The 26,494-nt window shown below is 35.9% G+C and overlaps 1 protein-coding gene and 1 pseudogene across 3 annotated transcripts in view; one reads left to right on the top strand and one right to left on the bottom strand.

Annotated features, from left to right (window-relative positions):
- Positions 1-23,860, top strand: part of LOC127838903 (flavin-containing monooxygenase 5-like) — a 33,745-nt gene extending 9,885 nt beyond the window's left edge. The window contains exons 4-12 of one of the 3 annotated variants that reach the window (XR_008030032.1): positions 394-471; positions 1,756-1,831; positions 3,770-3,860; positions 7,424-7,556; positions 11,890-12,306; positions 12,649-12,783; positions 15,227-15,392; positions 20,743-23,184; positions 23,240-23,860. Coding sequence is in view for 2 of the 3 variants with exons in the window: in XM_052366989.1 (XP_052222949.1) it covers positions 394-471; positions 1,756-1,831; positions 3,770-3,860; positions 7,424-7,556; positions 11,890-12,306; positions 12,649-12,783; positions 15,227-15,392; positions 20,743-21,008 (1,362 nt within the window). In the remaining variant the exon portion in view is untranslated. Of the gene's footprint in view, positions 1-393; positions 472-1,755; positions 1,832-3,769; positions 3,861-7,423; positions 7,557-11,889; positions 12,307-12,648; positions 12,784-15,226; positions 15,393-20,742 lie in introns of all 3 variants that reach the window. The other 2 variants (XM_052366989.1, XM_052366990.1) reach the window with 2 other exon arrangements.
- Positions 23,855-26,494, bottom strand: part of LOC127839788 (transcription initiation factor IIB-like) — a 48,737-nt pseudogene continuing 46,097 nt past the window's right edge.

The following is a 26,494-nucleotide window of genomic DNA, read 5'->3' as shown; positions in this document are numbered from 1 at the left end:
TACTCACGTAACTGACAAAATGATTTTTTGCACAGAAATGTTGATATTTTTATGTCAATTATCAGATGCTCCCTGATGGATAGATGTGAGTCAATGTTCTTACAGGTGGTGGATTTACAATCCAGAATACATTCAAAATTTACTTTTATCAATGTTCTTGAAAATTTATAATTTTCATTTCAAATGTATTTTGGGCAAATGTTTATGAAACGCTGTCACATAACTATGTTACAAAGGTGTGTTCATTTCAACGTGACAATGTAGTACATTTTCATGTATTCCAGATTGATTTGTCACTACATCATATTTGAACTTTGCACTAGCCTTCATTACAAAGTCATCAGTTTGTTTAATTCTAATACTAACAATAAATTTCATTTTTGTAACTTTCAGATGCACATCAACAGTTTAAGACTTACCGGTACTGCAACTTTAAAAATACTTCTAAAGATGAGGAGAAAGCATGTTAAGGTAGCGCACCTCTAATGATTTCCCGCGATATCTTCGAAGGTTGAAGAGCCTACTATTAGGTGCTGTAGCCTAGTGGTTAAGGCGATAGACTAGAAATCTTTTGGGATATTCCCGCGCAGGTTCGAATCCTGCCGACGACGTATACTTTTTTGCGACGCGTTTTATTTATTTTCTAACGTAATTTGATTTAATATGGCATATAAGCTATATTTATTGTTAAATATGTTGCAATTTTTATGCACATTTTTCAATTATTAAAATTAAAACAACGTTATGGCGAAATTGGGTGATTTTCTGTTGAAAATACAAACCATGCATGTTGCATTTTTATTTTTATTTCAAAAAGTAACCGGTAAATCTGTCTATTTCTTGGTATTTTTGCTGTATATAGTGTTTCTATAAAAACTAAGTTTAAAATATGACGTAAATGATACTATTTTGAATTTTATGACACTTTGTTTTTAACCGACCCAATTTTTACTTGGCTGAAATCACTTACATTTCATGGCGCTCTTCCATAGATAAAAATTTGTAAAAAATAAATGTCTGTAAAAGAATACTTATTTCATCTTGTTTAAACTTAAAACACCTTTACAGCATCTGTACACACCAACTGCATGCCCATATTTGGAAATTTGAATGAATTATGGAACTTTTATATACCCCAGGGGTGAAAATAAACTGGACAAAAGCCGAGCGTGGGGGTGGTCTTGAAAAAATCGGAATATTTTTTTTAAAAAGCATGGAAAGCCTACCTACAAATTTGCATGTAGTTCATTGAAATGATGCTGATTAAGAAAATAATTACTTAGATTATATTTGGATATGTGCCTATTAGAGGTGCGCTACCTTAAAGACCTCACAATTAACATGGCATTGATTGTTTATAAAATGTCTTGCACTTTTTTCTTACACAAACTGTTTACATGTGTTGGATAATTTATGACCAAAAACTTGTAATGTTCATTCACATATTTTATTTACAATTTTCATTGCAGGATATTTTATTGATATTTCAAAGAATTACTTTCACCTAACTATCTTATCGGTTTGTTTTATGTCTTTACAAATGGTCAATAGATTGTGGAAATTATACCTCTATAAATGTACAACTTTTTTAAAACATAAGCGATCAATATGTTTCAATTATGGTCCTTTTCCAGTTAGAATATGGCTATGTTACCTTGACCTTATGAACAATTTCCCCATGATGGCTTACGTTATACTGTCAAGCACTTTGAATAGTCAAGCAGGCTGTCTTCTGACAGCTCTTGTAAATTTCAGATTGTGTCCTTAAAAAGGAGCAAAGAGTTCAGCTCTACAGGGCAATGGGATATAACAGTCAAACACAAAACTACAGGTAATGTCCTACAGGTTCTTTTAAATTGTCAGCCTTGTGACTGTGACTATGTTTCAAGAATATTTTTTATATCAATAAATCACTATAGAATGTTAATAGACATGTAATACAATATAGTATTTATATGTATTTTTTTTATCAAAATTCTCTATTTATTTAAACTGGTTACTAAAGCCTCATTGCATATAGATACATGTACTTTGTAATGTAAGTCTGTTTCCTGGGTGGAACCATTACTAAGGACTATTAAAAGATGTTGAGAAAGCTCTCGGAGATTCAAATGGGCTACCCAGCTGCAACATCATAACATTATGGTAATCATAGCAACATGGTCCCCATAGCAACATTGTCAGCATAGCAATATGTTCGCCATAAAAACATGGTCACCATACCTACATGGTGGCCATATCAACATGGTTTTGTATCAACAGTGTTGCCATAACAACATGGTAGCCATTACAACGTGGTTGCCATAACACCATTGTTGTCTTAGCAACATGATCGCAATAGCAACATGGTCCCCATATCAACTTGGTTGCCATAGCAACATGGTCACCATAGCAACATGGTCACCACAACATCATAGTCAGAATAGTGATATGGTTGTCATAACAATATGGTCAAAATAGCAAAAAGGTAACCTTTGAAACATGGTAACCATAGCAACAAGGTCGCCATAGCAACATGGTCCCCATAGCAATAAGGTCGACATAGCAACAAGGTCCCCATGGCAACAAGGGCACCGTAGCCACAGGGTCACCATAGCAATATGGTCAACATATCTACTACACAAATGCAGCTTTGAAATCAATCGAAACTAGAAATGGCGCGGCAGAGGTCGACACACATCCCCACACCGCATGTTTGACCCAGGGGCGCCCCAGGGTTGTTAATGGGGCCATGCATAATTGAGATTGACCGTATTGTCATATTGTCACTATAGAAGTTCAGTATCAATTAGAAGTGAATCGGTGTAGAAAGGAAGAAATTATAGTAAAAGGCAATTTTGGGTGGGTTTGGTATATGTGGGCGGGGCGCCCCAGGGTTGGTAGTGGGGCCATGCATAGTTGAGATCGACAGTATTGTCATAAGAGAGTTTCAATATCAATTTGAAGTGAATCCGTGTAGAAATGAAGAAGTTAATGTAAAATAACCTAAAAAAATGAGTGAAAATCTCTGACCTGGCCCCACCCCAACCCCCATAAGTTTTGACCCAGGGGTTAGATCAAAATTCCATATAGTGCAGGGTTGCACATATGCTCATAGGACGGATGGACAGACGGACAACCTCACAGACAGACAGACAGACGGCGGAGATAACCACAATATCCCCACGCTTTTAAAAAAGCTTGGGGATAAAAAAATTCAAAATCGTATTTTCTTATACATGTATTATGTTTTGTTTATTATATATTTTCAGGGCCCTCAATCTATCAAATCTGCCACCGAATTTCGGCGGCAGTCCCCCACCTGAAAAGTATACTTTTGGGGGGGAAAATTCCCCGTAAAAAAAAATTTTTTTTTTTTTTTTTTTTAATAGAAAGATGTGTCTCATGATTATTATATCTCAATTCTATTTCAATTTAATCTTTTCAAACATACTAAATTATGAAAAATGCAATGAATATAGTGCAAACATGTACACATGTTATAATGAGGGAGTAAGTAAAAAAAATCTCCCAAAAAGGGAAACGCCGCAAAATTCCCCCTACTAAGGGCTGCGGACCCCTTCCCCCAAAGTAGTGTGAGGGCACTGATTTTATATGACAATATTGTTGTTTTACACAATATTATGTACAAAATTTGTGTAACAGTTTCTATTCTCTTACACACAAATAAGAGACATAGAGCACTTTCCAAAAATACTGAATTTAACCAATTTTAAAGGGTATTTTTAACAACAAATTACACAAACAGGTAACATTCAATGTCTTTTAGGTAAAGAGGAAGAGCATGTATATGATGCTGTGCTGGTCTGTACAGGTCACCATGCCGATGTACATATCCCACAATTCCCTGGACTCGACAGGTACATATCCCACAATTCCCTGGACTCGACAGGTACATATCCCAGAATTCCCTGAACATGACAGGTACATATCCCTAAATTCCCCCAACTGGGCAGGTACATTTCCAACCATTCCCTGAACTTGACAGGTACATATCCCACAATTCCCTGAACATGACACATACATATCCCATAATTCCCGGGACTTGACAGGTGACTGCATGCTGCACTTTCACGTCAGGCGCAATCACTGTGTTGTAATCTTGTAGAATGTTTGTTGTTAATGAAAATAATGAATAAAATATGAGCCTTTTTCTTGGAAAACTGAGCTTTGTTTATGTGCGTAGAGTGTTTTCCCACAGGCTAATCCCTGACCACACATTGTGCTGTTATGGTATTTTTATTTGAAGGAAATCTCTTCATAGCAAAAATCCAGTTTAGACGGAGATTGTTGTCCCTTATTGGCGCCTGTGTGGACTGCACGGGCTAATTTGGGATGACACTTTACACACAAGCCCAGTTTTCCTGGAGTGATTCTCATACATAGTTATATTATGCCCTCTTTAATGAATCTTATCAATGTTTCTTCCTCTTTATGTTTCTGTTGGTGACAGAATGTTTTTCGTGAAGGAGTAGCAGGTATTTTCATCCCATAAGCCACTCTGTTTTTATATTCATTTTTAATTAATATGCCCCTTTGTCAATATTGTGTTTGTGCTAGCCTCGTTTTTTTGTTTCAAGTTCGTAGACGTTAGAATAAAAAAGTTATTGAAGGAAAACCGTATATGCATGCCTCCATGTAAAATATGATTTTGGACACTGTCAATAGCTGACAAAGCATCCCTGTTAATGTTCGATGTTCAGAAATCAAATTTTTATAAATAAACTTGACTCATGTTTCATGTCATCCTTGTGTCTTTGTACAGGCGATTCCTGTTGAACAAAAAATTCTGAAGGTAAACTTGTTGCTGCCTGATTTCTTTATCTTGCTGCAGAACACTAAACTGAATTTTATGACCTATATTTTCATGTAATATTATTAAATTTTCTGTCATAATAGTTTGTATATGGGTCGAGCTTTGAGAAAAAGGTTTAATGCATGTGTGTAAAGTGTCGTCCCAGATTAGCCTGTGCAGTCTGAATAGGTTAATCAGGGACAACTCTTTGGGCCTTAAATGGATTTTTGCTAAGAAGAGACTGTCTTTAGAGGAAAAATATCATAAAAGCTGAAAGTGTTGTCCCTGATTAGCCTGTGTGGACTGCACAGGCTAATATGGGATGACACTTTACGCACATGCACTAAACCCCCTGTTCAAAGAGCACGGCTCATATGTATAGGTGTTAGCAAGTGCTGGGATAATGATGAAGAAATACTGTAAAATTATTTACATTTGTCTGCATGAAATTTCGTGGTTTAAAATACCAACTTTTTTGTGGCTAAGTTTATTTGTGGATTTCTATTTAAGAAAAAAAGAGGAATATGGGTTGTTATTTTTCTGATGTGTTTGTGTAAAATTTGTGGATCTGCCTGGGCTTTTGTTTTTATTTTTATGCCCTCCTTCCAAGAAGGGGGGGGTAAATTGTTTTGCACATGTCCGTCGGTCAGTCGGTCGGTCTGTCCACCAGATGGTTTCCGGATGATAACTCAAGAAGGCCTAGGATCATGAAACTTCATAGGTACATTGATCATGACTGGCAGATGACCCCTATTGATTTTCAGGTCACTAGGTCAAAGGTCAAGGTCACAGTGACTCGAAATAGTAAAATGGTTTCCGGATGATAACTCAAGAATGTTTACACCTAGGATAATGAAACTTCATAGGTACATTGATTATGACTGGTAGATGACCCCTATTGATTTTCAGGTCACTAGGTCAAAGGTCAAGGTCACAGTGACTCGAAATTGTAAAATGGTTTCCTGATGAAAACTCAAGAATGTAAATGCCTAGGATCATGAAACTTCATAGGTACATTGATCATGACTGGCTGATGACCCCTATTGATTTTCAGGTCACAAGGTCAAAGGTCAAGGTCACAGTGACACAAAAAGTATTCACACAATGGCTGCCACTACAACTGACAGCCCATATGGGGGGAATGCATGTTTTACAAACAGCCCTTGTTTGTTTTAAACTGTTGAAGCTTCCTTAATAGTTATGATACCTTCAATTGAAATGGACTCACTGTGGTTTTCTTTAAGACAATTTAGTCTTTTAACCCAATTATGCAAGTAATACTATTGTACTTTTATCCCTATAGATTTAATATGGATATTTGTAAACAAATACTGGGAAAACTATAGAGAAATACTGTAAAATTATTATATTCCTTGGCATGAAATTTTGTGGTTATTCAAAAAATGACTTCATGTACACATAAATTCATGTATTTTATTTAGAAAAAATAGGATTTTGCGTCATTTTATTACTACATGTGTGTATTTGTTTGTGATACATTTTTTGGATTGGTCAACCAATGAAATCAACAAAATAAATGTCCCATGTATGATAATTATTGTACAGTAATTCTTGCTTATGTCAGCTCTTAAAACACAAACTCAATTTATTCTTATTTCCTCCAATCAGTTAAAGGGGCTTTTACAACACAAACTCAAGTAAATCTTATTCTCTCCCTTCAGGTTTATGGGGCTTTAACAACACATACTCAATTTAATATAATTCTTTAAATATGGTTTAGGGGCTTTTACAACACTTACTAAATTTAATGTTATTGTCTCCAATCAGTTTTAGAGGCTTTAGCAACACAAACTCAATTTAATATCATTCTCTTTAATAGGGTCTAGGGGCTTTTACAACACAAACTCAATTAAATCTTATTTTCTCCAATCAGTTATAGGGGCTTTAACAAAACAAAGTCAATTTAATCTTATTCTCTTAAATAAGGTTTAAGGTCTTTGACAACACAAACTATTAAATCTTATTCTTTCGAATTGGGTTCAAGGGCTTTAACAACACAAACTCAAGTTAATCACTTTCTTCACCATCAGGTTTAAGGGCTTTAACAACACAAACTCAAGTTAATCTCTTTCTTTCCAATCAGGTTTAAGGGCTTTAACAACACAAACTCAAGTTACTTTCTTTCTTTCCCATCAGGTTTAAGGGCTTTAACAACACAAACTCAAGTTACTCTCTTTCCCATCAGGTTTAAGGGCTTTAACAACACAAACTCAAGTTACTCTCTTTCTTTCCCATCAGGTTTAAGGGCTTTAACAACACAAACTAAAGTTAATCTCTTTCTTTCCCATCAGGTTTAGGAGCTCTAATAACACAAACTCAAGTATCTCTTTCTGTCTCATCAGGTTTAAGGGCTTTAGCAACACAAACTCAAGTTAATATCTTTCTCTCTCATCAGGTTTAGGGGCTTTAACAACACAACCTCAAGCTTATCTCTTTCTTTCCCATCAGGTTTAAGGGCTTTAACAACACAAACTCAAGCTAATCTCTTTCTTTCCCATCAGGTTTAAGGGCTTTAACAACACAAACTTAAGTTAATCTCTTTCTTTCACACAGGTTTAAGGTTTTTGAACAACACAAACTCAAGTTAATCTATTTCTCTCGTATCAGGTTTAGGGGCAAGGTCCTGCACTCCCACGACTTCAGGCACACGGCAGGCTATGAGGGTAAGAGAGTCCTCATCGTCGGGATAGGTAACTCTGGTGGGGACGCAGCAGTAGAACTGAGCAGAGTTGCCTCCCAGGTAAGAATGCTTACTTCACCTGAGTGTTATCAGGTGATGAAACGAGTTGAGTCATGCTAAAATAGGCATTACTCCATCTGTAGCAGACCAAAAGCTACCCTGTCTGCAATTAACCCTTTCCCCCATAAGAAGTTAAAATGGCATTTGCAAACAGCTTAAAACCAGAACAGCCTGCAAGTTATAACCCGCAGTCTGTTCAGGTTTTATGCTGTTTGCTACTGATCAGTATCTTAGGATTAAGATGAAGCCTTTAAAACTTGAATCTAGTAAGAAAGATCTTATATTTAATATAACTTTCTAAGAGACATCAAATGCGTGTAAATACGTATCCAAGTGGGAAAGGATTGAGTCACGCAAGGTTTCTTGGACTAATTATGACAGAGTATAGGGATGCAGAGCTAGTCATTTCCGGAGCTACACTGTTCATATATGTCTTAAGGTCCATTTTTGCACAATGTGGTTGAAAGAAGGGTTGAATTGGCTGTACTTGGAGATATCACTGAAGCCTTATTGAGCCATTTTAGGTTGTACATGGAAGTTTTAATTTTTTGTTGTTTATGTATGGAGCTTGATACTACATGTATTTGGTAGTTTGCTAGTGACATCTTTTGTTGATGTAAAAATCAAATAAAAATCGGCGTCACCATTGTTTTTATGCCCACGAAGGAGGGCAAATAGTGATTGTACTGTCTGTCTGTCCATCTGTCCGTCACACTTTTGCGTTTAGGTTTCGAAAAATGCCCATAACTTCTACGTCGCTTTAGATGTAACCTTCATATTTGGTATGAATGTGTATATGGACAAGGCCTTTTCATACGCTCACAAATTTTGACGCCTTTGACCTTGACCTTAGGGTCCGTGTTTAGGTTTCAAAATCTGCAGTTAGGTTTCGAAAAAGCGTTTTTCGAGGGCATATGTCTTCCTATGGAGACAGCTCTTGTTTTTGTTTTATTGGGCTTTAAACAACACTTCCTGTTAATTGTTTGGACAGCCTCACACATATGTAATAAAGAACAAAATTTAGTAAAAGAGTTACAATACTATGAAAAGTCGTTAAGTTTTTATATTACATTATTTTCTTGTTTCGAACCGTCTTGCACATAGATTTCATCAGCACCTACCAAAATGTTTCTTGGTTCATCAAAAAATGAAGAGACGAAACTAGGTCACCAGGGTATTTTATTGACAGTTACAAATTATCAGTTTCATACAACTGTAACCTTTAAAACCTATAATTATCTTCAATTATAGGGATATATCCACTTGTTTTGTCAAGACATTACTTAAAGTTACAATCATGTGATACAAAGGGTTTGTGTGGTCCAAGGTATGATGTTTGATTCTTATTGTGTAGTTTTGCTAATAATGTTACTTTGCCAGAGCTCCAGATAAGGATTTGTGAAATAAGTAACGGTACTGCCACCGACAGAAAGAAAAGCAGTATCGCTGAAAATCAATTAGTACCTGTACTACCATATCTAAAAATACAGGTAGTACTGTACTACCTGTGTTCTTGGATATCGAAGGGTGTATAACTGACTTTACAGTAACATTTGCAGCAATTATAATAAATATATTTAGTTTCTTAAACAGTTATTAGGTTTTCCATTCTGAATTATGATCCAAATACAACTACACATTACAACTCATGACTAAATACTATTTCTTTATTTTCCTTGACAAGAAAACACAAGCCAACTAGTAAGCTAAGTAAATGAACACTGATGTCACTGTCTCATCTCAAAAGAATCATTGCTTTAATAGTTTAGCAGTTAAGTGTCAAAGTTGGCATAGCAAATTCCACAATTTAACTGTAAAACGTCTTCTATTTTCTCGGTGACAAGCCAATCACATTTGGGTTTGCAATCCAAAGTTTTTGTTTGGATCCGTTTCCCATCGTGTTTTCTTTTAAGCCACTGATGCAATCAAATTGTTTAATATCGGGGCGACAATATCTTTTTCTGGGTTTACAGATTTAATGTCAGGATGGTTAGATGACAGTATGTAGCCATTATATGACAACAAAGTGTTTTTTTGAACCGCTTTCGGTTTATCCGGCCTTCCCTTGCACCCAGACATTGTTTTTGACAGGTTTACGAGTTACCGGAAATCATGCGACAGAATAGACAATAATACAGGAACCCAGTCTACAATTTTTCGGTTATTTAAATTCACGAAAAGCGCCGTTAGGTTAGAGACCAACAAATCAGACCGCGCTAACATTGACGTATCAGTACGGCCTGATTTTTTTCGTAAATGCGTAAAAGGGATATTAAAGTCGTAATTGCACGTCCAGTTTATAAAAATAAATGCATAAACCTTCATGAAAAAGACGTATTTACGGCTGTACGGCCCTTATCTGGAGCTCTGCTTTGCTGTATACAAATATTTTTTTTGTTGTTTAAAACTTATTTCATATCCATCTTGTTTTTTTTTTGAATATCCAAAGAGCATAAACAAGTGCACATCAGGTGTTACTGTGAAAACATATTTGCGTGAAATTTAATTGCCATGTGCATCCTAAAAAAGCTAGTTATTTACTATTTTACAAAGATGTCTAATGAAAACATAAGTTGTTTGCCTGTTAACAGTGTTGTTTACAGTTTGGCCTAGTAAGTAGTTTTTGTGTATCCTAAATTTGTAATTTCTACAAACATTTTTGTAATGAAATGTTTCTTTGTAATGAAATGTTTATTGTTTGAAATGTCTTCGAAGGGGTTTGTCTTCTGCTAAATCAAAGATATTTATTCTTTGAACATTAAGATGTATTATTGTTTTAATTATGCTGTACTAGGGCCAATACAAATAAAATGCAGTATGTTAAATAACCTATAGCATTCACTAGGTTTAGTGTATTGAAATGTGAAATTATTATATACTGTAAAATGATGATTGTTCTTGAGACATGTATTTTTGTTCATTTTGTGGGATTACCAATCTCCAAATTTAAGACCAAACGGAATAATTACTTTGTTGATTTTTAGTGAGGCTGTTTTCGGAGAAAACCCAAGCTATTGTCATAGCCAGCTCGTCGTCCACCGTCCGCCGAAGGCGTCATGCTAAAACCTTAACATTGGCCATAACTTTTTAAATATTGAAGATGGCACCTTGATATTTGGCATGCATGTGTATCTCATGGAGCTGCACATTTTGAGTGGTAAAACTTCAAGGTGAACATCATCCTTCAAGGTCTAGGGTGCAAAAAACAAAGTCAAGGGAAGTAATAAGCTTTAAATGGACATAGTTATCTGACCTGCCCACGTATATATTTTTGTTAAATAAATCAAAGCGGCGCAATAGGCGGCATTGTGTTTCTGACAAACACATTGTGGTAAAAGGTCAAGGTCAAGGTCATCCTTTACGGTCTATGGTAAAAAATACAAATTTAAGGGAAGTAATAAGCTGTAAAAAGGGAGAAAATTATTTAATATTGAACATAGCCACTTTATATATTTGGCATGCATGTGTATCTCATGGAGCTGCACATTTTGAGTGGTCTACAGTCACGGTAGTGGCTTTTAATTATTTGCTACTAAAAAAAGAGATTTGTTACAGACAATTATTTTCAAAGGAAGTAATTTATATAATTATAAATCTCATATTATATATTTCCTTACCAAGAATTGAAGTTCTTTTCACAGTTACTGTACAGATTTATTATTTTGATTATTTATCACCCATATGATTGATATGTCAAAGTTTTTTTTTAAATGATATAATTATAATTTCTTTGATATTCATTACATACATAAGGTCGGACCTCAAAGACCTCGTGAAGAGGCCGGTAGGACCTGTAAATAAACTCTGATACACACGTTCATTACATACCTGTGGACTTATGTCCATAGATACATGATCAACTCTGGCTATGATCTTTTTTAAACCACAGGCCTTGGTTGTCAGTGATTTCATAATTGACTGTGAGACCCTCCCCCCCCCCCCCCCACCCCCCCCCCCCCCCGTTGGATTGGACAAAATTCAAGGGAAGTAATAACCTTTAAAGGGAGATGATTTCTATACCTGCCAAATGATAAATAGAAATTTTATTTCAATGCAGCGCAGTAGGGGGCATTGTGGTTTTGACAAACACATCTCTTGTTGGGTCACTAGCTCAAAGGTCAAGGTCACTGTGAAAAAAAAAATCTGTCAAGCTTTCGCAGCCGAGCATGGCACTGGTTATGCGGTGCTCTTGTTTCATTTGCTATTTAGGCCAAAAATCAGAAATCCTCACATTAAAGTGTCCACAAAATAGTCTCTTTTTAAACCACAATATTTTATATCGACTAATATAAATGATGTTACAGTAAAAGGTTTTATCATACTCTTCATTTAGGTTTTCCTAAGCACAAGACGTGGGTCCTGGATTTTAAATCGCGTGGCTGATCACGGTCTTCCACTGGACATGGCAAACTTATCAAGATTTACCACCACCTTGGCCTCCTTGATGCCCAACCTTGCTCAAAGCTTTGCAGAGGGACAGTTAAACAAAAAGTTTGACCATGCTTTGTATTCCTTGAAACCAAAGCACAGGATTTTCCAGCAACATCCCATGGTAAACGACGACCTTCCAAACAGAATCGCCTGTGGCGCAATAAACATAAAATCCAATGTCATGGAATTCACTGAAAACGGGGTACAATTTGATGATGGTACTTTTGTAGATGATATTGACGTCGTCATCCTGGCTACTGGCTATGTGTTCGGGTTTCCATTCATGGAGAAGGGGCTGATCGATGTGAGGCAGAACAAGGTCAGGGATTTCTATTGAAGCAGAATCCTACCTTTTGGTGCAAGCAATTTTTTTTTATGACACTTTTGACTTCTGCATACAATCTGTCTTGCAACCTTTTGACACAAACTTAACCAAAAACTAACTCCATAATATATTTAATATCATACAATTTATGATATTTTTTTTTGTATTTCACTTAAGTTTATGCAAAACCACATTTGCATTCTTTTGAACATTTATGCAGAAACATATGAACTCCTGACTTTAGTACTTTGACCCCTAAACATTGTATTTGACCTCAATAATTTTCAAGAATATCATTTGACGCCTGGTTTTCAAAATTTATTGAAATTCCTGAAGGTGGAGCTGTTCAAGTACATGTTCGCGCCGGAGCTGGAGCGACCGACGCTGGCGGTGGTCGGATGTTTTCAGCCCATAGGGGCCATCATGCCTATCTGTGAGCTCCAGTGTAGACTGGCAACACGTGTTTTCAAGGTAAGCTGCAGTGTAGACTGGCAACACTTTGAGTAAGCTGAAGTGTAGACTGGCAACTTGTGTTTTCAAGGTAAGCTGCAGTGTAGACTGGCCACTGGTGTCTTCAAGGTAAGCTACAGGGTAGACTGGCAACACTTTTCTTCAAAGGAAGCTGCAGTGTAGACTGGCAACACGTTTCTTCAAAGTAAGCTGCAGTGTGTACTGGCAACTTGTGTTTTCAAGGTAAGCTCCACTGTAGACTGGCAACACGTGTCTTCAAGGTAAGCTGCAGTGAAGACTGGCAACACGTGTCTTCAAGTTAAGCTACAGTGTAGACTGGCAACACGTGTCTTCATGGTTAGCTACAGTGTAGACTGGCAACACATGTCTTCAAGGTAAGCTGCAGTGTAGACTGGCAACACGTGTCTTCAACTTAAGCTACAGTGTAGACTGGCAACACATTTCTTCAAGGTAAGCTGCAGTGTAGACTGGCAACACGTGTCTTCAAGTTAAGCTCCACTGTAGACTGGCAACACGTGCCTTCGAGGTAAGCTACAGTGTAGACTGGCAACACGTGTCTTCATAGTAAGCTACAGTGTAGACTGGCAACACGTGTCTTTAAGGTATGCTGCAGTGTAGACTGACGACATGTATCCTCAAGTTAAGCTACAGTGTAGACTGGCAACCAGTGTCTACAAGGTAATTTACAGTGTAGACTCACAACACGTGTTTTCAAGGTAAGCTGCAGTGTAGACTGGCAACTGGTGTCTTCACGGTTAGCTGCAGTGTAGACTGGCAACTGGTGTCTTCATGGTAAGCTGCAATGTAGACTGGCAACGGGTGTCTTCAAGGTAAGCTACAGTGTAGACTGGCCACTGGTGTGCTCAATGTTAGCTTCAGTGGTGTAGACTGGTGACATTTCTTAAGGTGAACCCCAGTATAGACTGGCAACCCCTGTCTCCAAGGTTGGCTACAGTGTAGACTGGCAACACGTTTCTTCAAAGTAAGCTACAGTCTAGACTGGCAACCTTTGTTTTCAAGGTGAGCTGCAGTGTAGACTGGCAACACATGTCTTCATGGTTAGTTGCAATGTAGACTGGCAACTGGCTCTTCAAGGTGAGCTCCAGAGTAGACTGGCAACCTTTGTCTTCAAGGTGAGCTCCAGTGTCGACTGGCAACCGGTGTCTTCAAGGTGAGCTCCAGTGTAGACTGGCATTCTGTGTCTTCAAGGTGAGCTCCAGTGTATACTGGCAACCTGTGTCTTCAAGGTGAGCTCCAGTGTAGACTGGCAACCTGTGTCTTCAAGGTGAGCTCCAGTGTAGACTGGCAACCTGTGTCTTCAAGGTGAGCTCAAGTGTAGACTGGCAACCTGTGTCTTCAAGGTGAGCTCCAGTGTAGACTGGCAACCCGTGTCTTTAATGAAAGCTCCAGTGTAAACTAGTTACCTGGGTCTTCAAGGTAAGCTACACTGTAAATATAATATTGAATCATACTTTTATTCTCAATTCTTAAATATTGTTTAGGAAAAAAACACACATCAAAACCAATTTCCCAATTTTATTTAAAACAATATGAGTTTTGCATTCCAAAGTTCCCTCGCCAGGCCAATCCCAAAATGGTAACAAAACACTGTACCCAGTGTTTCTGTATGAACCTTAAAAAAAACCATCACGTAAAGGTGAAATACCTTGGTGTTAATGTCACATGTTGAAACAGAAAATCAAAGCATCTAGTAATTGGTTTCTCATGGGTGTTTTTTTACGAGAAACTACTGAAAAATTAATAATGATGAAGAAACATTTTATTATTGTATTGAACATATCCACTGAACATTATAATGCCACTAAAGGCAATCACAGCTTTCACATACACATGTATTTTCATCCTTGGCTTTATCAGAGAACGTACTTGTAATAAGGTATGTGAAAATGGTCAATATAAATGCAAGCACGATGTAGTGGTAGGGCATAAGCTTTTGCTTCTAGACACAACAGCTTGTAACTACAGGACAGGCACCTTTTTTTACGTTTGTTATTCAAAACTATTTCAAATATAATAATTTTCTTAATACATTCCTCTAATTATATTTTTCAAAAATACTAAAACCTGTGAATAAGTCCCTTTGAATCTATTTTTATGTAAATGGTGAAGATACCTACGTTTTGTTTTAGCAATTAAGAAAACAACATAATAGTACCTACACATAATTTTATTTGGAAATAATCAATAAAATAACAAATGACATTTAAGCAATTATGACAGGCTGTGTTCATGGAACAGCTGAAATAAACATGTTAGCTATGCTTTGGTAATACGGGGCTTAATGCATGTGTGTAAAGTGTTGTTCAAGATTAGCTTGTGCTAATCTGGGACAACACTACTGACATGCAATACAGCCCATGTTCCCTGAGCAATTTCTATTAGTTAAAAGACAAATACATGTCGTCTAAATGTTTGTTCCCAGGGTGATGTTACACTACCCAGTAAGGATGAGATGTGGTCGGATATTCGTACGAAGGCGACTATAATGTCACACAAATATGTGGAGTGCCAGAGGCACACGATTCAGGTGGACTTTATAACGTTCCTTGATGAGCTGGCTCAACTTAATGGATGTAAACCAAACTTTGGTAAGTACAGAACCTGATTTCATGATCAGTCCTATGTTTTCTCTTAAAAAAACAACAACAAATTTAGTTATTACTCTTGGTTTTTCATTGCCATTATCAATATTATTGAAACAGTGTATTTGTAGAAGCATTTTTTGGTGCTTATTTCTATCACTTCTGTTTTGACATGGCGACACCATTCCCTTTTAATTTGCTTTTTGATATCAATTTGTTTGTTGAGAGACATGAACAAAATTTATGTAGTCCAAAGATATGAGGAACGAGTGAGGATTTTTAGCTCATCTATTTTTTGAAAAAAAAATTATGAGCTATTGTCATCTCCTTGGCGTCGGCGTTGGCGTCGGCGTCCGGTTAAGTTTTGCGTTTTGGTCCACTTTTCTCAGAAAGTATCAATGCTATTGCATTCAAACTTGGTACACTTACTTACTATCATGAGGGGACTGGGCAGGCAAAGTTAAATAACTCTGGCGTGCATTTTGACAGAATTATGTGCCCTTTTTATACTTAGAAAATTGAAAATTTTGGTTAAGTTTTGTGTTTAGGTCCACTTTATTCCTACAGTATCAAAGCTATTGCTTTCATACTTGCAACTCTTATTAACTATCATAAGGGGACTGTGCAGGCAAAGTTATGTAACTCTGACTGGCATTTGGACGGAATTATGGACCCTTTATACTTAGAAAATTGAAAATTTGGTTAAGTTTTGTGGTATGGTCCACTTTACCCCTAAAGTATCATAGATATTGCTTTCATACTTGGAACACTCGCAAACTATCATAAGGGTACAGTAAAAGGACAAGTTGCATAACTCTGATTGTCATTTTTACGGAATTATGGCCCTTTTTTGACTTAGTAACTGTGAATATATGGTTAAATTTTGTGTTTCGATCAACTTTACTTCTAAAGTATCAAGGCTATTGCTTTCAAACTTCAAATACTTTCATGCTATCATGAGGTTACTGTACCTGGCAAGTTGAATTTTACCTTGACCTTTGAATGACCTTGAATCACAAGATCAAATTATTGAATTTTGCTAAAATTGCCATAACTTCTTTATTTATTATTAGATTTGATTGATACTTTGACAAAACTACTCTTACCTGACATACCACTATAGACTCCACCCAAACCATCCCCCGTGCCCTACCCCCCCCCCCCAAATCAAATTTCTTTTTTTTTATTTTTTTTTATTAAGATCATCTCACAAATGACCACCACACCCTCACACTATACCCCCCCCCCCCCCCCACCCCACCCTGCCCAATTTTATTGTTTTTGAAACGGTTAAAAAACACAAATATTTATTTTTATTATTTTATGTTTTAAATACCGTCCAACCATAGCACCCAAGAATCCTCCCCCCTCCCCCCCCCCCGAATCCCCCCCCCCCCCTGATTTTTTTTTTTTTTTTTAAGATCATCTCACAAATTACCTCACACTATACTTCCCCCCCCCCCCCCACCCAACCCCCCAATTTTTTATTTTTTTTTGAAACGGTTAAAAAACACAAATATTTATTTTTATTATGCCCCCCTTTGAAGAAGAGGGGGTATATTGCTTTGCTCATGTCGGGCGGGCGGTCGGTCGGTAGGTCAGTCGGTCCGTCCGTCCACCAGGTGGTTGTCATACGATAACTCAAGAACGCTTGGGCCTAGGATCATGAAACTTCATAGGTACATTGATCATGACTCGCAGATGACCCCTATTGATTTTGAGGTCACTAGGTCAAAGTTCAAGGTCACGGTGACTCAAAATAGTAAAATGGTTTTTGAATGATAACTCAAGAATGCATACGTGGCCAACAGGGCACACTCTGAACAATATTACTGAAGCAACTGGTCTGTAATCCTAAATCTATAATTATCAGTCCAATGAAACATCATCCTTTTAGTAAAATACAGTGGATCAGTAAAAAAATTATCTGAATATGAGATTTTTTGTATATTTTGTATATTAAATATTGTGTTAATGTTTAATTTTGTTGATTATTATAAATATAAGCAGGCCAGGGGAGGTAATACACTATTATATCTTTGTTATATACAGGGGAAACAAATGCAATAAGTTTAAATTTATTGTTACTGCATTTGCCTCCCTTGTAATATATTTAAATTTTACCAAATGTAAGGCTAACTGCATTTTTGTAATGCATACTACTTCTACTACTACTACTACTACTACTACTACTACTACTACTACTACTACTACTGCTGCTGCTGCTGCTGCTGCTACTGCAGCTGCTGCTACTACTACTACTACTACTTCTACTTCTACTACTACTACTACTACTTCTACTATTACTACTACTACTACTACTACAACTACTACTACTACTACTACTACTACTACTACTACTCTACTACTGCTACTGCTACTACTACTACTACTACTACTGCTATTTCTACTTCTACTGCTACTACTACTACTACTACTACTACTACTACTACTACTACTACTACTACTACTACTACTATTATTATTTACTATATAGCTGCTGCTGCTACTACTACTACTACTACTTCTACTACTACTACTACTACTACTTCTACTATTACTACTACTACTACTACTACTACTACTACTACTACTACTACTACTACTACTACTACTACTACTACTACTACTACTACTACTACTACTGCTACTACTCTACTACTGCTACTGCTACTACTACTACTGCTATTTCTACTTCTACTGCTACTACTACTACTACTACTACTACTACTACTACTACTACTACTACTACTACTACTATTATTTACTATATAGCCTTGCATCATGCATAGATTAGTGTACAAGTAGTACTGCTTTGTACGTTGTTAAATATTATATGTTAAAGAATAAAAGAAACATTAAATGGGTGGATTTGGTCAGCTGCATCGGGAGGAGGAGGCTGAATATGTCCTGAAATTAGTCAGTGAAAACCAAGATTTGGTCAGGGACAAGTCAGTGAAAAGTCAGGGAATTTTATTTCATCAGGTGGGTGGCAACCCTGATAAACTACATAGCAACTTCATATTTTGCTTACTGGGGGGCATTGTATTTCTCAAATAAATCTATTTTTATTTTGTTCGCATTTTTTTTCCGCATTTTTGGAAGATAACATAATAAATGTCCACACCCCCACACTATACACCCCTCTTCACTCCACCTCTCCCTCCTTTGTGATTGAAAATGAGAGTCCCTTCACCTTTAAAAAGAAAATAGATGAGCAGTCTGCACCCGCAAGGCGGTGCTCTTGTTCTTTGTCTCGTTACATGTATTCTTACTGTAAGAAAATTTTATAAAGGTTATGTTTTTATAATTTTGGTAGCTATAATAATAAATCATGCTACAGTTCCTTTATGTTTTGCCTTGGATCTTATAAACATCTTATTATGAATTGATTTGTGTGCTAGTTCAAATATGCAGTTTTATGAAGTGTCCCATGATAAGGATAGTTAGTAGATAAAAGTTTATGGGCATTTATACCATAAAATACCGTTCTATATGTACATATTTGCAATGCGTCTATACTTTAAAATACTGATGTATATGTACATATTTTTTGCAATCCATTTATATTATACAATACTGTTGTACATGCACATATTTGAAATTCATTTGCACATTTAAGCGGGACTGCACGAATTTTATATGTGTTAAATTTTAAATATATTGATAAAAATATGTAACTATAACACAAAATAGGCAAGAAAAATTATACATTGAAGACAAATTTCATAAAATGCAGCAAAGACAAATTAGTGCCCCGAGCCGATTGTGACGAAGATATTTCTTACATATTTTACTACAATAATCGAATCATTCGTCTTTTTATTAGGATAGGAGTTAGTGTACGTGTGCCATATGAATAGTTATTGTTGCAGGAAATTAAAATGATCCGTAAAACTAAATTTAGATTCACATCTTACATGCATGATATACATGCTGGCGTATTCAACTGTAATTTCAGAATTAAATATCTGGCTTATGATGCATTTTTCTACACAAGTTCTTCTTAACTTTTTTTTTAAATTTATATTGAAATACATGTATAATAAGTTTTTTACAAATTTTATATAAATTCATAAATATTTGAATGATGATTTATATGTACATATTAACAATGCATTTATACTATAAAAAACTGTTGTATATGTTCATAGTTGCAATGCATTTATACCATAAAATACTTGTAATAATTGTATATGATCATATTTGCAATCCGTTTATACTATTAAATACTGTTGTATATTTATATTTTTGAAATTGATTTTTAGTATAAAATACTATTTTATATGTACATACACTTATTTGCAATTAATATATACTTAAAATGCTGTTATATATGTTCATATATTGCAATCCATTGATACTACAAACTATTGTCGTTTATGTTCATATTTTAAAATCCATCGATACCACCGTAATTACTCAAAGTTTTCGGACACTCTAAAGTTTTCGGACACCCTCTGTTTTAGCCAAAATAATTATTTTTCTTGACTCTATGTTTTTGGACATACGGAATTTCGTTCATTATTAATGACTCCAATTTTTCGCACAGTATATTTTACAGCGGTAGTTTACTAGATTTCTGCCCTGTTTTTGCTTATCTGGGACCCTTTGATCATGAAGTTTTACAACCTGATTAAGGTCATAAAACCTGGCATAGAATGTCCTGAGGGCAATGGACCATTACAATTGCGTTATTGGGTAGATCACCACGTACACCTGTAAAAAATCCCAATGGTTACACCCAACAACATTTGAAATGATATCGTATTCATGAAGCAGTATGGTTGTATTTTATGACGTTTTTATATACCATTTCAGGTAAGAGATTGCAAATAAGTGAAGTTGTTCTTTATTTAAAGCAGGGAAAGGAGAGTACAACTTAATACAATTATTGCACATTTATTAATTAGTTTTATTTCAATATAATAAATGACAAACAACCATAACATTTATGTCTCTAAATTTTTGGACACTCGTAATTTTTGAATATTTTTCGTGTCTAAATTTTTGGACACGAAAAAAAATAATTATTTTTAAGTGTCAGAAAATTTAAGAGTAATTACAGTAAAAAATATTGTTATAACTGTACATAGTTACAATTCATGTATACTACATAATGTTGTTGTTCATGTTCATATTTACAATAACTATTTTCATCATGTACATAAGATGCACATAAAACTATTGTCAAGCAATCACTTCTTTTGCACAAGAAAAATTCAATGTTCAGTCTAAAAATGACAGTAAAATAGTCTTTTAACAAGAGCTGCATTGGATGTTTAAAATGGAACTTAAATTTTTTACAAAATTCTTTTTGTAGCCAAAAGTTAATTATTCTTTATTCTACTTTCAGGTGCTATGTTCTTACGGGACCCAGTTCTGGCCTGGAAGTGTATCTTTGGCCCCTGTACGCCATACCAGTTCCGACTTGAGGGGCCAGGCAGATGGAAAGGGGCCAGGGCGGCCATCATGACCCAGTGGGACCGGACGCTGCAGCCCTTGAAGACCCGACCCCTGGGGGCTGAGGTTGAGGTCAAAGGGTCGAGTCTGGGTTTCTTGAAGTTCCTTGTGGTATTTGTGGGACTGTTTGTGTTGCTCTTGAGTTTCTGTATGCAGTAGTATTGAATGGGTCAGAGTGCTCTTAAGTATGTCCAAGTTGGACCTTTATTGCTTGCAAACATTAACCAGACAGTGACCTTCATGCATGAATATTACCAGTAATTACTGAAGAAAACAACATGAAGCATAGAACATGTGAATCAGATGAAATGTTCCCCAAAGATAAATGTTCCCCAAAGATAAATGTTCACCTAAGATAATGTTGCCCAAAGATATTGTAATGGTATTATTAAACTTGTGAAGCTCAGTCTTAGTAGAGTATATAGGAATCAATGTTATCACATGCCATACCCTGTTTCCAATGTAATATAACCATTACAGATATTTTTATCTTACAATATAGCTACTTTTTAAGCGTTTTCATTGGCTTACTTTTGTTCGATTGAGCAATTGCATTTTGTTATTTTGTTGAAATGACATCACATATTGTAAACAACATTCAGGATTTATCATTATGTTTGCGTAAATATTTATTTAATTTGCTCATTTAAAAGCATGTGATAAAAAAGATCTGACACTCGTTGTCATTTCATACCATATTTTATTAAACTCGTCCAGGAAATTTGTTAGTAAGCTCGCCAAAGGCTCGCTTACTAACACAATTCCTGAACTCGTTTAATAAAACATGGTATGATATAACAACTCGTGCGAGATCCTACAGATGTATATGTATTGCCTGGGTTTTATGCTGAATCAGTTATTGGGGATCAAGTTTCTAAGTTATAGTCTGAAGTTTAGGTATTATGTGTGAAATATTGATTTATGAGTTTTAATTTTCTTGAAGTTCATGACTTAAAATTGTTAAACATACAAGTACAAGTAAACATGGATATACCCTGGTGAAGTTGACAAACTGGGGGCATTGTATGCAAAGAATATCTATTGACCTCCTAATAATTAAATACTATGATAAATCTTACATTTGATAAAAATGTTATCATGTGTGCAAATATGTTCTGTAAGAGATAAAGTACAGTCAAAACTGAGAGCAGCAGTTAGTCAAGGGAAATTACCAAAATGGCCGTTGTCCACAGGTGACTGTTGTTTTCGGATCATGATTTTTAGATGGTTGGTCAGTTGGTAGTATTGCTACATCGTTACCCCACCCAGTCGTTTGCATACAGTGCAAAAAAGGCTCATTGCCGATAACTCAGCATAATTTAACATACTTAACTTACATTGAATAATACAGAATAATATCTTATTTTGATTTAATTTCATATTGTTAAACTGAATCAATGACTTTATGAACGATAGTATAATTGTTTACTCATGCGTTCATTCAGTAAATTAAGCTTGTCACATTCCATTGACGTCACGTCCGATATTATAAAAAGAGGATTCTCTGTCATAAACCGAAAGTATGGTGTAACTGTACTGTTCTCATCGAAAGAAAAAGACGCCAAAATGTTGTAAAAATTTATTCAAACCCCACACTAATAGCATTTTCATTCAATCAACCTCATACAAAATAAAAACATGAACAAATCCTCTTTCATAAATCACCGGAGGGAAGCCCATATTTGTTTATATATGCTATAATAGAGACTATTATAGACTATATATTCAGTGAATGTTTTGCCTTTATAGACGATCACTAATCCTTCTATCACCTTCTTAAAAAACACTCGCCGGCTTAATGTTGTTGTCAACACTTCAGCGATAAAGATCAATTGACTTTGTCACACGCTCATGCGTTATGCCTGGAGCCGATAATTGCTCCTAATACACTTTGTTATTGTTAATTTCATCTGTTACATGCCATCAAAATGCAAATTCAATAATTTTGGTGAGACAATTAAACTCTGACAAATTTTATTTTGAAGATACCCCCATAATTATCCCCAGAAAACAAACCTTCTCAACACCCTTTTATTTAATAACTCGCATCGGGCCGCTTGTATGATCATATGAAAGGCAATTACCGCTATCAGATGCTTTACCCGCTAAAGTGACGGACATATGATGTTCTGTGTTTTTACTTTTCGCGACTCGAAACAACTGACGCGTGACGGTTGTCAGTTCAAACATGACTTTCGCAGTGGAATATACTGGCCGCTGGTCATTATGGAAGATTGACCATTATTCTTTAGTGTATTATAGAGTGATTTTTGTCGGGGTGGAATCCGTACTGACCATTGTCTGCAGTGGACCGTTATTCTCAAGTGACCGTTAGGTCAGTTTTGACTGTATTCCATATCTGAGTATCATAAGTTATGTTGTTGTGAAAGGTCAGTTTTGACTGTATTCCATATCTGAGTAGCATAAGTTATGTTGTTGTGAATTGTTAACACTTTTTGTATGTGATATGCTTTTTGGTCATTATTATTTACAGTTTTATTGTCTGCTGCTTACAAGATGTTGTTTTCTTTATATGTTCAAATAAAGTGCTATATTTGTAATCATAACTTGCATAGAACTGTTTATCATTATTATGTATATTAAATATTCTTTAATTTAAACTACATGTTGCTGGTTTACTTTATGGGTACAAATATGTACAGTTACTGAGTTAGATGTGCTTACTATGATGTGTCTGCACAAGTATAATTTAATATTTTCTTCAGGGAATGCTGACAACAATTACTGATTACATGGGACATTCAGTAAAATATTAGCTACTTCTTTTTTTTTAAATTAAAGAATTATATTACATTATTATTTAAAATAACAAATATGCTAAGATAGATTGTATTTCTATTACATATGATAACATTTAGATATATATATTTGCTTTTGTGATTTGATGGACCAAATCAAACTGATTGTTTACACTTTCATGTTTTATTACATATTTACAAGTAGATATTCAATGTTCTTACAAGAAATAATAAATAAACCCTCAAAATGTATACATGAACATTTATCATTTTTAAATCATATAAATCAACAAACACTTTTTCCATCTCAACAAAAAGTTAATCAGTATATGGACATAGAATTTTGATTACATCGTTGACTTGGATATTTTGCTTCTCTGATGGAATTCTTTTTTAATTGCCAAAGACACGTGTCCATATTTTTATGAACAAGTGGATAAACACTACAAAAATCAGTACACAAACAAGATTTTTAACTGAAAGCATACATATAAATGACCCAAATATCATATTACCTGTTTGCAAGCCCCATTTCATTATTCAGATAATAAATCATTGAAGAAAAGAAAAGTGTAGCATAAAAATAATCACAGTGTGGGAACTTGGTCACTGTAAAAAAAGTTTAGGAACTACTTTACCAAGAAAATCATTCAAGTAAAGTAGTTCTGTTTAGATGAGTTCCATGGTTTTTAAGCCCTTTTTAATATGGACATCACCTTCAGTGTTTTTCAAGCGTGTATATTCTTAGGATGAATCACTTTGCAATTTCAGGTATTAAACAGGTTTAAGTTGTTATTGGATGAAAAAGCAATGACATAGGAAAATCACAGTATGTATGAAAATCATTGTTAAAAAAAAAAAAAAAACATTGTGGAAAAGAATGTTATACAGATCTACCTATCAGATCAGTGTAAAAATCACTGTAAAAAAATGTTGGTTTGTAGTGCCACTATTTAAGCCTTGTCCTGAGGACCTTGGTCTTAGTGCATGTGTATAGACATCGAAGATTAGCCTGTGCAGTGTGCACAGGCTAATCAGGGACGACATCTACTTTTTAAAAGGAGTTTTCCAGGAAGTCACTTAAACGAAAATCAAGTTTTTGCAGAAAAATGTCATTTCAAACTGCACAGGCTAATCTTGGACTACACTTTGTGCACATGCATTAAGTCCCGTTTTTCCACAACGAGACTCATATGAGTTGCTCAATTCTCGAACAACAGTAATCATCAATGTTTGCCCCCATGTCTACACAAGCCTCACTGCGTGGGCAGTTGATCAATGGGCGTGTGGAACTTGAAGTCCTCGGGGAGCAGCTGATGATCCTTGGGGTACATGAGCTTGTACGCCTGTCTAATGGTCACCTCTGCCACGCTGGCTATGTCTCCAATCTCTGTAAGGGGGTAAGGGAAACGTATAGACCAATATGACTCCAATCTTTGTAAGGGGTGACGGGAAACAATATAGACTGCTATGTCACCAATCTCTGTAAGGGGGCACAGGAATCAAAAATAGACTGATATGTCACCATTCTCCATAAGGGGTGAACCGGGAACAAATATAGACTGCTATGTCTCCAATCTCTGTAAGGGGTTAATCAGGAACAAATATTTACTGCTATGTCACCAATCTCTGTATAGTGTGAATGAGGAACAAATATAGACAACTATGTCACCAATCTCTGTATAGGGTGAATGGGGAACAAATATAGACTGCTATGTCTCCAATCTCTGTTAGGGGTTAATCAGGAACAAATATTTACTGCTATGTCACCAATCTCTGTATAGTGTGAATGAGGAACAAATATAGACAGCTTTGTCACCAATCTCTGTATAGGGTGAATGGGGAACAAATATAGACTGCTATGTCTCCAATCTCTGTTAGGGGTGAATGGGGAACAAATATAGACTGCTATGTCTCCAATCTCTGTAAGGGGTGAATGGGGAACAAATATAGACTGCTATGTCACCAAGCTCTGTAAGGTTTGAACAGGTAACAAATATAGACCGCTATGTTACCAATCTCTGTAAAGAGTGAACGGGGAACAAATATAGACTGCTATGTCTCCAATCTCTGTTAGGGGTGAATGAGGAACAAATATAGAGGACTATATCTCCAAACTCTCTAAGGGGTGAACTGGGAACAAATATAGACTGCTATGTCACCAATCTCTGTACAGGGGTACAGGAAACAAATATAGACCGATATGTCTCCAATCTCTCTAAGGGGTGATGGGGAACAAATATAGACCGATATGTTTCCAATCTCTGTAAGGGGGTACGGGTAACCAATATATAGACCGCTATGTCACCAATCTCTGTAAGGGGGTATGGGAAACAAATATAGACTGCTATGTGTCCAATCTCTCTAAGGGGTGATGGGGAACAAATATAAACTGATATGTCTCCAATCTCTGTAAGGGGGTATGGGAAACAAATATAGACCGCTATGTCACCAATCTCTGTAAAGAGTGAACAGGAAACAAATATAGACTGCTATGTCTCCAATCTTTGTAAAGAGTGAACGGGAAACAAATATAGACTGCTTTGTTCCCAATCTCTGTAAGGGGTGAACTAGGAACAAATATAGATTGCTTTGTCCCCAATATCTGTAAGGGGTGAACTAGGAACAAATATAGACTGCTTTGTCCCCAATATCTGTAAGGGGTGAACTAGGAACAAATATAGACTGCTTTGTCACCAATCTCTGTAAGGGGTGAATGGGGAACAAATATATAGACTGCTATGTCTCCAATCTCTGTAAGGGGTGATGGGGAACAAATATAGACTCCTTTGTCTCCAATCTCTGTAATAGGTTACACAGAAACAAATATAAACCGTTATGTCACCAATCTCTGTAAGGGGTGAACAGGGAACAAATACAGACTGC

This window comes from Dreissena polymorpha, chromosome 7 (genome assembly GCF_020536995.1).
Source record: "Dreissena polymorpha isolate Duluth1 chromosome 7, UMN_Dpol_1.0, whole genome shotgun sequence".
NCBI lineage: Eukaryota > Metazoa > Mollusca > Bivalvia > Myida > Dreissenidae > Dreissena > Dreissena polymorpha.
This window is presented reverse-complemented; position numbering and strand designations above follow the sequence as displayed.